At 39.3% G+C, this 15,825-nt stretch overlaps 1 protein-coding gene across 1 annotated transcript in view; it reads left to right on the top strand.

The window, feature by feature from the left end:
• Positions 1-896: 896 nt before the first annotated feature.
• Positions 897-15,825, top strand: part of LOC116811185 (keratin, type I cytoskeletal 18-like) — a 108,061-nt gene continuing 93,132 nt past the window's right edge. The window contains 1 exon segment of the mRNA XM_058441352.1: positions 897-1,111. Coding sequence (XP_058297335.1) covers positions 897-1,111 — 215 coding nt within the window.

A 15,825-nucleotide genomic window follows, 5' to 3' on the forward strand; every position in this document is an offset into this window, starting at 1 on the left:
TTTTAACCTGATATACAAGTTCCTTAATGATCTGGCTTCTGCCAACCAGTTCAGTTTTTCTGCCACATTCCATGTTTCACTGTGTGTTGCAGCCATACTCTGAACTATTTACAGTTCTTACTGTATGCCTTCTTCCCTTATGTTTCCTCCTTTGCCTGGAGTGCAAAGTAGTTCTTTTACTTACAATTATTTACCTTTTTACTACCATTTCACTTGGCCTACTTCTAACCGTCCTTTGAAATTAACATCATATGTCACCTCCTCAGGAACCCTTCCTTGTTATCTCCCTAATTGTCTATCCTATGAATTCTAAAACATCCTGTGCTTATGTGTACACATAATATTTAATTGAAATCATTCATGTATCCACTTGTTTCTATTTGAATGCAATAACTATGTCCCTTGTCACTATACTCAGTACCTAGTGTTGAATAAATGAACGAATAAATAAGTCATTCAATAGATGCTTGATGTGGAATTGCTTCTGGCTATCTATATTTTTCCCCTCAAAGTAAAGCATCACTTAAAAATCCCAATTAATTGAAGAATACAATTAATTGGACTCTAGTTTGATGTTTTAAGGAAATGTTCCATGAAAATATCTTTTTCTAGTGACATAAACACTCTCAAACATAGTCCTGATCCTTTGCCTAAACAGTAACTAGCATGACCACTAAATCAGTCCAAGGGAATATGCAAACAATGTACTAACTGAAGCCCAGATATTTAAGAAGCATATCTAAGGAGAAAACTTCTTACTTCTTACAGTATTGAGAGGTGACAGCATGCTGGCAGCCCGGGCTCGGTCTTGGCGCCTCCTCAGCCGCGGCGCCCACTCTGGCCGCGCTTGAGGAGCCCTTCAGCCCTCCGCTGCACTGTGGGAGGCCCTTCCTGGGATGGCGGAGGCCGGAGTCCGCTCCCTCAGCCTGCGGGGAGGTGTGGAGGAAGAGGCGCAGCCGGGAACCAGGGCTGCCCGCGGCGCTTGCCGGCCAGCGAGAGTTCCGGGTGGGCGTGGGCTCGGCGGGCCCGCAGTCGGAGCGGCCGGCCGGCCGCCCGGCCCGCCGACCCGGACAGTGAGGGGCTTAGCACCTGAGGCCAGCGGCTGCGGAGGGTGCGCCAGATCTCCCAGCAGCGCCGGTGGGCCGGCGCTGTGCTGGATTTCTCGCCGGGCCTTAGCTGCCTCCCGCGCAGGGCAGGGCTCGGGACCTGCAGCCCGCCATGCCTGAGCCTCCCCCACCTCTCCGCCCACCCCTCCCCCTCCCGCCTGGGCTCCCGCGGCCTGAGCCTCCCCGAGGAGCGCCGCCCCCTGCTCCACCGCGCCGGGAGCCATCCACCGCGCAAGGGCTGAGGAGTGTGTGCGCACACTGCAAGACTGGCGGGCAGCTCCACCTGCGGCCCGGTGCGGGATCCACTGGGTGAAGCCAGCTGGGCTCCTGAGTCTAGTTGGGACTTGGAGAACCTTTATGTCTAGCTAAGGGATTGTAAACACACCAATCAGCACCCTGTGTCTAGCCCGGGGTTTGTGGATGCACCAATTGGCACTCTCTATCTAGCTAATCTGGTGGGGACTTGGAGAATCTTTGTCTAGCTCAGGGATTGTAAATGCACCAATCAGCACCCTGTCAAAACGGACCAATCAGCTCTCTGTAAAACACCAATCAGCTCTCTGTAAAATGGACCAATCAGCAGGATGTGGGTGGGGCCAGATAAGAGACTAAAAGGCTGCCCGAGCAAGCCGTGGCAACGGCTGGCTTGGGTCCCCTTAGACACTGTGGAAGCTTTGTTCTTTCACTCTTTGTAGTAAATCTTGCTGCTGCTCACTGTTTGGGTCCATACTGCCTTTATGAGCTGTAACACTCACCGCGAAGGTCTGCAGCTTCACTCCTGAAGCCAGCAAGACCACGAGCCCACCAGAAGGAAGAAACTCCGAACACATGCGAACATCAGAAGGAACAAACTTCAGACACACCACCTTTAAGAACTGTAACACTCACCGCGAGGGTACGCGGCTTCATTCTTGAAGTCAGTGAGACCAAGAACCCACCAATTCCGGACCCAGTATGTCGTCCTTTCCTCCAGCTCTAAGTCTGTCTGTCAATCTGGAGTTATAGCTCAGGAAGGCAAAGTCGTGTCTAGTTTTGTGTGGCACTACAGTCAAGCTTAGTTCACATCAGAGGATAAAAATAAAATCTTGAACTGCTGTAGCCAGAGGGGAATGTTTAATAGTGTTAAATAGGAAATGCTATAGCATGCAAGCTTCAGACATTACAACTTAGATTCAATCTGGAAGTTAAATTTCTCCACCAGGATATGTGGTATTTAAAACACTGTTTCTACATAGTGTGGACAGAGGCTGCTATGTAGAAAATATAGCACATTCACAAGAGAGAGAATTAGAAAGCTAAAGGGCCAAAGAAACATGGAAAATATTATTCCCAACGTAATAAGTAACGCACAGCAGATGTTTCCGAGAGAATCCATAGTTCTTTTGGAATAAAACTGATAATATTCCAAACTGAAAATGATTTTTGAACAAGTATTTAATCAGAGGCTGAAATAATGGGACCTAGTATAGAATACCCCCCAGGACGGAGCAGCACAGGGCAAGAACAGCTCAGGGCACTTTAGCAAGGTTCAGAAGAACTTGGACAACTCCCAAATTAAAGAAATGTGGATCAGATAGGACCATAGAAATGTTCTTTTCCTCAAGTGGCTAAAGCCTTTAAAACACACACATGTGTGTGCACACGCACACACACATGTGTGTGCACACGCACACACACACACACACCACTTTCTGCAGGAAAATTAAATATTAGTATCAGAGCACTACTTATAATTTACAGTATGTGTATGCATATATGCTTAACAATTTAGAAAATTGTCATTCTATAGTGTTTCTTCAGTAATTCCAAGCTAATATTTTTGTTGTCTCCATGAAGTTATATGTTTAAAGAGACCCTGTGACATTTTTTATTGAAAGTGATCTGGGACAGATCAACCACACTTGATAATTAGTCAAAGTTCCGGTTCCCAGAGTAACAGACTAGTTATGTTACCAAAATGCCAGGTATTTGGTGTAGGTCCTGCTGCTCACACAGCCAGCCAATCACTGAGACAAGTATTGCCAGAGAAGCCTTCAATTGGTTGCTGCAGCCTAGGAGATGAAAGATCAGTCTCAAATCCATCTCTCTGACCAACTAAAATTAGAAGTTTATATGGCAGGGAAGAAATGTAACTACGTGTGGGAAAACAGGAACTTGGGAGGGGCAAGGGAGCAATCATGATGAATGAAGGGCCTGGAATCTCATTGTCTAGATGTGGTGGCCTGGTGAGTTTCAGTTCCTTGATACTTTTTGAGAGGACTGGGGGTCCTTTCTTGAGGAAGGAACTCAGATAAAACAAATGTAAGTTTCTGCAGGGCGCAGTGGCTCATGCCTGTAATCCCAGCACTTTGGGAGGCCAAGGCAAGCGGATTGAATGGCAGGCAGATCACGAGGTCAAGAGATCAAGATTTTCCTGGCCAACATGGTGAAACCCCGTCTCCACTAAAAATACAAAAATTAGCTGGGTGTGGTGGCACGTGCCTGTAGTCCCAGCTACTTGGGAGGCTAAGGCAGGAGAATCACTGGGAGGCAGAGGTTGCAGTGAGCCAAGATCGTGCCACTGCACTCCAGCCTAGTGACAGAGCGAGACTCGGTCTCAAAAAAAAAAAAAAAAAAAGTTTCAAGCTTTAAGACCAGAAGGGTCAGCTTCTGTTTTTCCAAGAAAAAAACTATCTATAGGACTATTGGGTTGGTTGCAGTTACAGAATATACTTGACACAAAAAGGCCTTAACAGGCCACGCACAGCGGCTCACGCATGTAATCCCAGCAATTTGGGAGGCTGAAGCAGGCAGATCACTTGAGGTCAGGAGTTCGATACCAGCCTGGCCAACATGGTGAAATCCCATCTCTACTAAAAAAAAAAAAAAATACAAAAATCAGCCAGGCATGGTGGTAGGCACCTGTAATCCCAGGTGCTGGGGAGGCTGAGGCAGGAGAATCGCTTGAACTGGGGAGGCGGAGGTTGCAGTGAGCCAAGAGTGTGCCACTGCACTCCACCCTGGGTGACAGAGCGAGACTCCATCTCAATAAATAAATAAAAACAAAAAGGCCTTAATAATGGTTTTCCAAAACTGGGTATGCTACCCCTTTCACAAATGTGTTACTGACACTCAAGCCACACAAATAGATGGCAAGACAATTTTTATCTGAGAGGGAAACTAATCTTTTCTAATACTTGTACTAGATAAGGCTTCTCTTTATTCACCTGCACTACAATTGTTTTAGAGAAGATTTGAGAAGTCTTTAGTATAAAGAAGGGAAGGAGAAAAAATGGTAAATGTCTTAGGACTGACTCTAGCTGGTAAAAGAAATAAGTTGTCACCTCTATGAGAGTAATACGGACTGAGATAAGATATTTATTTTTAGCTCTAAATCATTCAAGCGGCTCCAGGCCTTTATATAATACCATAATAATCATCGTATATAATCATGTTTTTCTTTCATACCCTATTAGCACCATCTAAGGGAAGGAAATAAGATTCATCAAAAGGTGTTATACAATCTGTACACAATTGTGAGTTTCTTCCAATATGTTGTGACAGATGAGGCACAACACATCTCAGCTTTATCCAACCTCATTTTCAGAAAAATCATTTTGAAATTAAACATGACAGGGGGAAAGGAAAAAACAAAAGGCAGATAATTACCAAGAAGCTCTTGGATTTCTGTGTTTACAGACAAATCAAAAGAAGTAGAAAGCAGAATTTCTCACTGACCGTGAAAGAGTATTTTGAACTCAAAAGTATTTAGAACATAAGATGGAGGGTGGAGGGTGGAGGGTGGGTGGGGGGTCGCTCATAGGAGGTCCTTTCATTTGTACTTTGTCTCAACGATTCTGATCTTCAGTGTATTACTGTTTCCCAGCTAGTGTATGTACACAGTAAAAGGTATACCAAAGAGTTCCTGTGTGGATCATGATGTCTTGAGTCCTCCATTCATCCAGAGATAATATTGGACATAATGGAGAAGAAAATACCTGGTACATATATGTCTCATGTGTTTATATATTTTTAATGACTTCACCGTCTAAATACTGAATCCTTTTGTTTAAGCTTGTCTCAGTTTAAAATAATCTCAGCATAGTTGTCCACTCTCTTCTAAAAATGTTCATGTCCCAACAGAGTATTGTATCATCTTCATTGTCCTTCCATTTCACTGACAATTCATCCTCTTCACTTAGTTTTCTCTCTATTCCCCCATTTCTGTTGTTGTCAATATCATTTGCCTAATCAGACTGGACACTTTTAAGACAGCTTTGACTCTTCCCTCTCATCTGTTTTTCATACACAGTTTTTCATCAAACCCTAATAATAATTCCTAGAAGACGCTTGTCTTTCCAGTTTATTCCTTCTATTTCCACTGCCACCATTATGCATCTAGTCTTTATAGAATTATCAGATTATTGTAATAACCTTCTATATGCCATTATTATTTTGTGGAATAGATTCTTTAATTCAACCTCTACTTCCTCATTTTGGGGCAAATAAAAATCTGAACTTCAAAGAGAACAAAAGTCAAAGGTCTCAAAGCTAATAATAATCAAAATTGTTGTCAGGAGTAGAAGTCAGTTTTCCTAACTTTCAATCAAGTTCTTTACCATTTCACCATGCTTCGCTGGAAGAACATCATATGTTACACCGACTATCTAACATGTCCTAGACTTCCATTTTCATTAAATTACTCTGCCTTTCAAAAACTTCATGTCACCTCGTTTCTCATTAAAACAGGCAATTCTGTTTAATTTCGAAGCCCTATTGCAAATCCTCTTTCTTTAAAAAGCAATTTCTGTGAACTTAGTTTCAATGCCTTGGCTCTACTTAGTGACTAATAGTGGGGAATTACACACTTATTGGCAAGGAAAATGAGAGTGAGATTTTGAGATTGACACTAACTCTCATAGTAGTCTTTTCATTGTGCCTTCACATAAGCCTGGTCCTATTTCAGATTCACTTGCATTCGAATAAGCAGTCTTCAATGTAAGTTACTGTTTTCCAAGAACATAATCTAAATGTTCTGTAAGTTTATATTAAAAGAACTTTAACCAGTATCCAAAGGCTGAAAGAAAGTAGACTTGGGACCAACTATACTACTGGAAAGAATGGCAATGCCACATCCTTGAAAAATCTTAATTACCTACTGAGCTAAGAGAATAAGTCAATTATGACAAGAGATGAGAAATATATGAGGTAGCAACCCATGGGACATGCTAACAGGAAGTAAGCCTACTAATACTCTGAAACTCTTGGTTTTAACCTACTCAAGAAGCCTTTGAGGAGAGGTAGGGAGAAGGAGAGTACAGTGACTACAAAAAAAATGAAGAATAAAGGAGGTTGAGAATAAATGATGAGGCATAGGAATAAAGGGACAAGTAAGAAGGCTCTGAATGTAATGGCCTAAGTATTCCTACCAGCATCTCAAATATATAGGTGCATGTAAAGAACAGAAGCAGCAGCAGCTAATATATATGGAATACTTTGCATTTTAAAAAACATTTTTCTATCAAATATCTTATTTTATTATCACAACTATTCTGTGAGGAAGTATTTGTGATTTCTTTATTAGAAATGAAGCAAAAAAACCCTGAGGTTCTAAGAAGGTAGCTTATCTAAGTATACAAAGCTGACATGTGGCCTGGGCTTAAAACTCATCTCAAACTTGTCCATAGTAATTCTAAAAGCATGTGTATTTATTTGACCCATGACTGTCTTCCTACCAAACTTAAAATCCCACAAGGGATTTAAACCAGTATCCAAAGGCTGAAAGAAAATAGACTTAGAAGCAAGTATACTACTGAAATCATACCTGGCTTGTTTACCCTGATATCTCTAGTGCTTAGTACACTGTTTACCCCAAAGAAAGTGGTTTAAAAATATTTGCTGAATAAATAAAAGAACAAGCACTGGTTGGTTGGCTTTTTCTTCATACAAGATAGAGCACACATTGAAATTCTAATTTGAAAACTCTACCTAGGACTTCAGGTGACTTTATGTTAGCTATAGAAATATATTTGAAGATCCCTTAATATAGAGTTATCCATGGTCCCAACTTATTCAAATTTGAAATAAAATTAAATATAAAAAGACAATTCAATTTAAAAATCACATATCTTCTGACTCAAAACAAATATCATTTGGTTTGTAAAACGATACTGGCATGAGATTCAGAGTTATTTCCTGAACCTGCAATAAGCGATGTTGCTCAGGTGATTGTTCCCATAACTAATATTTTCTGTGAGCAAGTTCTATTTTCTTGAACTGTGAATATATTTTACTCTATATTATCTTCCACCACTATGATTTAGGTCCACTCTTTTGTATTATATAATACAATTGTTATTTCTTTTGTGATGATCATAGAAATTTATAATGTAATTAAGAATCATAATGAATATCCAGCCTTGAGAAATGCAAGTTATTTGGTGACAAAGAAAATAAATTAATTTTTATTAAGCTAAAGATTGGAGGAGTCAGTTTTAAATTCACAAAGAAAATGCTTCATGTATTGTAAATGCAGGTGATTTAGGAAAGAAATGAAGACAGGGTTTAGATTTACTTTTTCTTTTACTTGCAGCTTTTTTTTTTTTTTTTTTTTTTTGCAATTCTGGTGCTCAAGTCAGCCTGGCACTTAGTGTCACCAAGGAACTGGGCAGATTGGACCAATTCCTGGAATAGTAGTCTCACTCCACAGCCCTGTGGTGCTTGAAAGAGGGAGTTTTCAGAAAAAGGAATTAGAACTTCAGTGGAACTCATTACCCTGAAGGCCAAAATATAAATCAGTTACAAAAGGGCATAGATAAATTCATGAATGAAAGGTCTGTGGAGGGAAAAAGGAAACCAAAGAGGAAAGATTACAATCTTAGACCATAAATTGGGAAGGGAACCTCAGGAGAGCATCTGGTCCAGCTAAAATAAATCCCCACTTTGCTGATGAGGCAACTGAAACTCAAAAAATCACCTGCTTAAACTGAACAGCCAGTCAAATGAAAGAGACTTATAAACAAGGATTCTTGCCTCATGGGGCAGCATATGTTCCACCATCCTGCCATACTGTTTCCCACTCATTGTGCCCCAAACTGTGTCCTGATGAGTCACCCAGTGGTTTTAACCTGGGGGAAATTTATTTTGCAATGAATCCTTCTTTGAGTGTTATCTGTATTCATATACTATGGCAGTCTAAGAACAATAGAAGTGTTTTTCACAATTACCTTGTTTTAATTAATTCCATTTGACCTGCACTACAAATCTTGTTTCCTATGACAAATATCATTCCATCAAAAATAAAAGTGAATTTCTGCTATAATTAAAAAGCCTCCATATAATGCTTCAAAATTTCTGCATTCCAGGCTCTAAATTCAATCTGGACAATCATTTGGAGTTTGTTATAATGACATATAATGAGTGCTATGGTTTGAGTGTTTGCCCCTCCAAAAGTCATGTTGAAATTTAATCCTCAGTATGGAAGTATTTAGAGATGGGGACTTTAAGAGGTGAGGTCATGAGGCTCTGCCCTTATGAATGGATTAATCCACTCATGGATTAATGCGTTAATTAATTAATGGTTTAAAATGAAAGTGGGACTGGTGGCTTTATAGGAAGAGGAAGAGAGACCTAAACTAGCACTCTAAGCTTTGCCATGTGATGCCCTGCACCATATCTGACTTCTGCAGGGAATCCTCACCAGCAAGAATGCTTTCAGCAGATGCAGGTTCTCAACTTTGGACTTCTCTGCCTCCGTAACTGTAAGAAATAAATATTTATTCTTTATAAATTACCCAGTCTCCAGTATTCTGTTATAGGCAACAGAAAATATGCTAAGACAATTAACGTTTCAGTTTGAATTAGCAAGGAAACAAAATGCACTAGCAGTGCCTATACACAGAGTATTTATAGTTCTTGGTAGGCATTCTGTATGAATGAACGTTGACACGTACAAAGTAGAAACAATTTTGAATCTCAAAAAATGTGTGGCAGAAATAGTCAAGGGTCATGGAGTTTGAGAATAATCTTTCCAACTTAACGTAGTCTGTGATTTTGGATAAGTCATTTCACCTTTCTGAAGATCTGTTTCCTCATGTGAAAATTATTAAGACAATAACATCTAAAATTTTCTAAAGCAACTACCTGTAAAGAGGAGTTACCACAAAATAAGTCTATGTAGGGCTGGTCCTTGAGACATAATAATGAGTAAGTTAACCTTGCTTTTTGCAAACCCACTTTTAGACAACCAGTATTACTTGGCTATTTTCAACTGCTAAGAATTATCCCTGAGATCACCACCTTGGGCTGACTTTCTCAATTACTTGTCCCTAACACTTGGGATTTATCTCTCATTCATGAACCTTTCTAGTTAGGCCCTCTTCTCTAGTACCTTTCTGCTTTCCAAAGGCTATGGAAAAGTATCTTATATGGCTATCTGTTCTGAGTGGCCAACGACTAATAATAGATCCCCATCCCATTTGCAGTAGTTTCTTCACTGCTCTAGGCCTCCTATATAGAGGATGTTTTGTGCCAAAGCAATGATGTAGACAAAAGGAGTTTCAAGACAATAAGGCAGATTTGTTGGAAGATATCTTGGAGCTAGAAATATTTTATGGCATCCCATATCATAGCCTAAAGGTATGCCTTGGGCAAAGATGATTCCTGTAAAGACCTCTGGCTTCCATACAATAGGCATCAAAGGATGTCAATTGTCTGTTGGCCATAGCGAGAGTCATTTTAAGGGTAAATATTGAGAATATGCCTAGGTATCACTTTTTTGTTTCTCTTATATATGAAACATTTTCCTTATAGTGGGTTATAGTAAAACTATATGTTTCAGTTGGTATTGCTCCATAACCCACTATCTCAAAACTTAACAGCATAAAACATATATTTGATTATATCTCATTAATTCTGTACATCAGGATTTCAGTCAGGACTTGACTGGATGATTCTTTATTCCATGCAGCACCAACTGAGGTAACTCAGTGGTATTCAGCTAGAGGATGAGGTTTTCTAGAGGAACGAAGATGACTTCACTCACATATCTTGCATTTGGGCAGAGTGTGGAGGGCATGCTTAGCTGGAACTCACAAGGCATCTCCAACATTGTGGCCTATGGGTGGTGGAACTTCTTACATGCCAGCTGCCTTACTCTAGATGAATTTCCCAAGATAAGCATGAGGAAGCTGCATTGCCCCTTAAGATTTAGCCTCAGAAGTCATATAGAGTCACCTTAATCAGATGCAATTGGTTGAAGTCATAAGCCCACTGGACTCAAGAGGAAACACATCCTGACTCTCCGTGAGAGGAATATCAAAGAATCTGAAAACAGTTTTTTTTTCTTTTTTTTTTTTTTTTTTTTTTGAGATGGACTCTTGCTTTGTTACCCAGGCTGGAGTGCAGTGGCACCATCTCTGCTCACTGCAAGCTCCGCCTCCCGGGTTCACGCTATTCTCCTGCCTCAGCCTCCGGAATAGCTGGGACTACAGGTGCCCGCCACCATGCCCGGCTAATTTTTTGTATTTTTAGTAGAGACGGGGTTTCACCGTGTTAGCCAGGATGGTCTCGACCTCCTGGCCTCGTGATCAACCCACCTTGGCTTCCCAAAGTGCTGGGACTACAGGCGTGAGCCACCGTGCCCGGCCAAATATCTAAGAATCTGAAACCATTTTGTAAAGCAACCACAGTGCAGTCAGTGGACAGAAACTATATTCCTTACACATGCCAAATACACTCAATCCATCCCAATACTGACCAAGAGTGTTATCTAATTGGGGCATCAGGCTCAGGATCTGAAATCTGAGCCTGTTATTGTCTTAATAAGGGGGCTCAATAACAGTATTCTTTACTTTTCACACAGGACTTTGTTATCTTTATCAGGTTCAAGTGAAGATAAGCCTCCATGGATACAATTCCTATGGTATGAGACCTTTCAATCTAAAAGTTGGTGATGTAAGAGACAAGTTATCTTCCACTCAACATACAACTGTGGACAGACATAACAAAATAATAGGAACTCAAATTTAAAGAGGAAGGCAGGAAACACATAGCAGTCCTGGGTCCAGGACAATTTTGAAATTCAAAATTTCCAAACACTTTCTTTACTAGGACTCAGTTTTACTCCCTGGATCTTGGCTCCACTCCGTGATCTCTTGATCATGTCCTCTGAGTCATCCTTCTCAGCCTATTTCTAGATCACAGAAGTTTGTCATTCCAGGGTGTATTAGTCCGTTTTCACACTGCTGTAAAGAAAGTACCTGAGGCTGGGTAATTCATAAACAAAAGAGGTTTAATTGAGTCATAGTGCTGCATGGCTGGGGAGGCCTCAGGAAACTTACAATCATGGTAGAAGGGGAAGGGGAGCCAGCATATCACATGGCAAGAGTGGGAGCAAGGGGAGGGGGAGGTCCCAGACTCTTAAACAACCATATCTCACGTGAACTGAGTGAGATCTCATTTATCATCAAGAGAATGGTGCTAAGCCATTAATGAGGGATCCACCACCATGATCTAATTACCTCACACCAGGCCCCACCTCCAACGTTGGAAATCACATTTCAACATGAGATTTGGAGGAGACACACATCCAAACCACATCATCTTTCTTTAGTTCATCTCTATCCACACTGTACAATATATAACTAAAAGAAACCATTGATGCCTTCAACATTCTTCATGGAAATCTGTTTAGCCAGGCCCATCAGTTCAGGTATGTTTTCTTTTTTTCTTATTGCTACAGGTGACAATTTTGTTAAACTTTCTGCCACCACATACAAAACATCTCCTTTCCTCTAGCTTCCAATAATATTTTCCTTGCTCTTCTTTAAGCACTCACTAATAGATTCAAGGAGAGGGAAGCTAGATTCAACCTCTCAAGGTGAAGCCATGCTTTGCCATCCTATATAACCCATTTCACTATTTTCAGATTTGTAAAAATGGTGATAATAATAACAGCTACCTTGTATAGAAAAACTTTTATGTTTTAGACATAATCTAGGTGCTTTACATTTATTATCTTATTTACCCTACACAATTACCCTACTTTGTGGAAAGTATTGCTATCCCCATTTCAGATTAAGGACAAAGAGGTTGAATAATTTCTCCAAAAGTCCACAGTTTACAGGTGACTACAAGTAATTAGATATACCTAGATATACTGAGATCAAATTCCACAGCTTATACTTTACTTCGTGTAATTTCATGCTGAGAAGAGATCATTTATACTCAATGTACTTGCAAATTAAATCAAAATGTAAATGCATCAGGGGATAAAATTTAGTAACTTTTCCTCATAACCAAAGAAATATTCTTTTATTGTAACAAATGAGAAAATAAAGACAAAAAGAAAATAAATACTACTCATAGTGATTGGAAAGAAATATAAGAAATTTATTATTTTGTATGCTTCATGATGAGAGGTGGAAGAAAAATAGTGATACTGATATTATCAGCAATGTTTTATTTCTGTTATTTATGAAAAGGATTTGAAATAAAGTAAAATAATGTTAATAATTGTAAGTTTTAGGGGGCTTATACAAAGATACATGGTATAGTTTTTAACTTCTTAAAAATTTGGAAAAATTAAATTTTCCAGTAGCTTCAATGCCCAAAGAAAATAACTTCAAATATTTTGGCATATATCAATCCAGTCACTAGACACACACACACATACACACACACACACACACACACATTCACACTATATGATTCTTGTAGCCTATATTTTCGCTTAACCCTACGTTTGAATATCTTTCCCATTTTAACATTATTTTTGATGGTTTCATATTATTTTATATGAGGCCCCTGTTATTGGATATTTATAATTTTTGAGATTTTTCAGTTATAAACAATGCTTAAATGAATATTCTTTCAACTGAATTTTGTCCACATAGCCATGATTATTTCATTAGCATAAATTCCTCAAAGTAGAATCCAACAGGCAAAGCATATTTACATTGTCAAGGCTTTTATATCATATTAAAGCAAACTATAATGTAAAATTATAGTGTATGTATACATATATACACACAGACACGCACACACATACATGAAGAAAGAAAGAGAGAGAGAAGTAAATCCCTCTTTAAAGTTTCATGTTTTATCTTTTGGAGGACTCAAAATATTCACGTATCGCATTGCTTGAAGTTAGATACCTGCAGTGCTGGCCTCTGACTCTCATGAAGAGCTTCCCCAGGTAAAAGGCAAGCCCTGAAGAAAAGAGGCCTTAAGTAAAATAAAACCTCAAAGCTATAGAGCTATGTGTCCAGATCTACTGGCCTGTCCTAAAATAATTGGCTCATTAACTAGCCATCCTGGTTTAGTACCAATATCAAAGACTAATAGGAGAATAGGCTGTAGGTTTGCATACTCTCCGGACATACCAATTATTCTTTGGATAGAATGCTGTGGGTACAGTGTACTTTGATATCAGAAAAATGTTAAGTGGGCTTTGGGCCTGAAGCTGTGATCTAGGCATACACAGAAAGTAAGAAGGGAGACAGGATATGATAAAGGGCAGTGGCACTGAGCAGAACAGCATGGAAAAGGGAGCACAGCAAGAGCTTATTAAGGACAGAACAAAGATTTGGCTCTTCTCTTTATATCTGTGTAATTTTGGAGTTCATTCGAATGGGTTTTGCAGGAGGATCATTGGTGATATGAATAGACACAATTTCTATGCTTACGGAGATTACTGCCATCATGAAAACCACCTCTGTCACTATGCATGGTTTTCCACCCCCACATCTCCCACCACCACTTTCCCCCTGTCACACTGCCTTCCAAAGGCAAAACCAGAAAATGTTGACAAGGAAGCTATTCCAAAGCAATGAGTTTGCTGGGTGGCATAGCTGAAGAAATCTTTCATCAGCCGTAGAGTCTGTACTCTGAGGCACATGTAAGGGAGCAGACAGAATCAGATTAAGAGAAAGGCCAGCTGAGCAATTGCTCTGCTACTCACTTATAAGAGATACTCAAATATAAATGGAATCAAATGACAAAATATAAATTGTTCTTACCTCTAACAAGGTAGAAAACAAAGTAAACCAAAACCTTTACCTCTCCTTTTCTTCAGATCTATCTCTGCTGAGTGAATATGTCTACTGGGTCATACAATTAGTAACCAGCTCAGTTAAAGGAGGTATATTGTTCTTCAAATTCCTATTCCAGTGCTCTTTTCACTGCACTGTATGGGTTCTCTAAAACCATGTATATTTGTAACCAAGTTATCTTTCAAGCTACTACGTGGAGAATGGATAAAAAAAGTTGTTTTTGTGTTTGTTTTGTTTTGAAAGTCAGCCTTGATATTTTAACATGCATACTTGACTTAAAATAAAGTGAATGATTATCTTTATGTTATCCCTAAGAACAATACAAGGAACCTTAGTTTGCTTTCATTATAGTCAGACCCTTCCCATTTTACAAGTAATTTGTACACTTTTAGTTATATCTTGTTTCATCCTTTTTGGGGAAAGACATAATCTTTGGTGTTAGGCCTGAGTTCAAATTCTAGTTAAATAAAATGTGGTTCATCCATACAATAGAATACTGTGTATTCATAACAAATTATAATGTAGATACTTCCTAAAACTGTATGAATTGACATGGAAAAGCATATATAATATATTGTGGGGAAATGATAATAGAGAAGTGTATATAGTATGCTATTATTTATATTTTTAAATATATATGAGTATGGATAGAGAAAAATGGCTGAATGAACAGATATCAAAATATGAACAGTGTTCAGTTCTGAACAATGAGAATAGGAGTGGTCTTAATTACTTTTTATTTGATATGTCTATTTCATATATTTTTCTGTGTGTGATGATCATAATTTACTTATATAGTTTTAATTCTAAAATTGTTACAAATTACAAATACTGTTCTTATTACAAAAGAAATCTGTCGGCCGGGCATGGTGGCTCATGCCTGTAATCCCAGCACTTTGGGAGGCCGAGGCAGGCAGATCACAAGGTCAGGAGATCGAGACCATCCTGGCTAACACGGTGAAACCATGTCTCTACTAAAAATACAAAAAATTAGCCGGACGTAGTGGTATGTGCCTGTAGTCCTAGCTACTTGGGAGGCTGAGGCAGGAGAATGGCATGACCCTGGGAGGCGGAGCTTGTAGCAAGCTGAGATCATGCCACTGCACTCCAACCTGGGCGACAGAGCAAGATCCCATCTCAAAAACAGAAAACAAAAAAGAAAACAAAAAAACAAAAAAAAACAAGACATCTGTCTTCTACTCAGAGGACTCCTGTCAGAAGTTATTACCCTGAAGTTTCCCATCTGAAGCCCGGATGGGATTATCAGGCCCAGTATTCATGACTGAAAGTAGTTGCTTTCAAGGTAATTAAAGCATTCCTCAGTTCACAATCTAATAGATCAATCATCTGTTGAATGAGTAATCACTCATCAAGATATTAATATTGACATTCTCTTTTATTTTCTTACTCTCAATCTTAGGTTGTCTACTATATTTTCTAAATTATTGCTAGGATATAAACTCAGTTATACCTATCATATTTTAGATCATTTCTATCCATGTTTTCTGTATCACTCCCCTTCTCCCATTTTGATCTACATGCCTACATATAACACCTTGAACATCATCATTTTATTATCCCCCCACCATTCCATCTATTTTGAGTAGAAAAAAATTATTTCTTTCCAGGTGCGGGTGTGATTTTACCTGGTAGGCTTTGTCTGGCCTCTGTCCTCCTAGACACAGAAT

The sequence above is a fragment of the Hylobates moloch genome, unplaced genomic scaffold (genome assembly GCF_009828535.3).
Source record: "Hylobates moloch isolate HMO894 unplaced genomic scaffold, HMol_V3 SCAFFOLD_7, whole genome shotgun sequence".
Lineage (NCBI taxonomy): Eukaryota > Metazoa > Chordata > Mammalia > Primates > Hylobatidae > Hylobates > Hylobates moloch.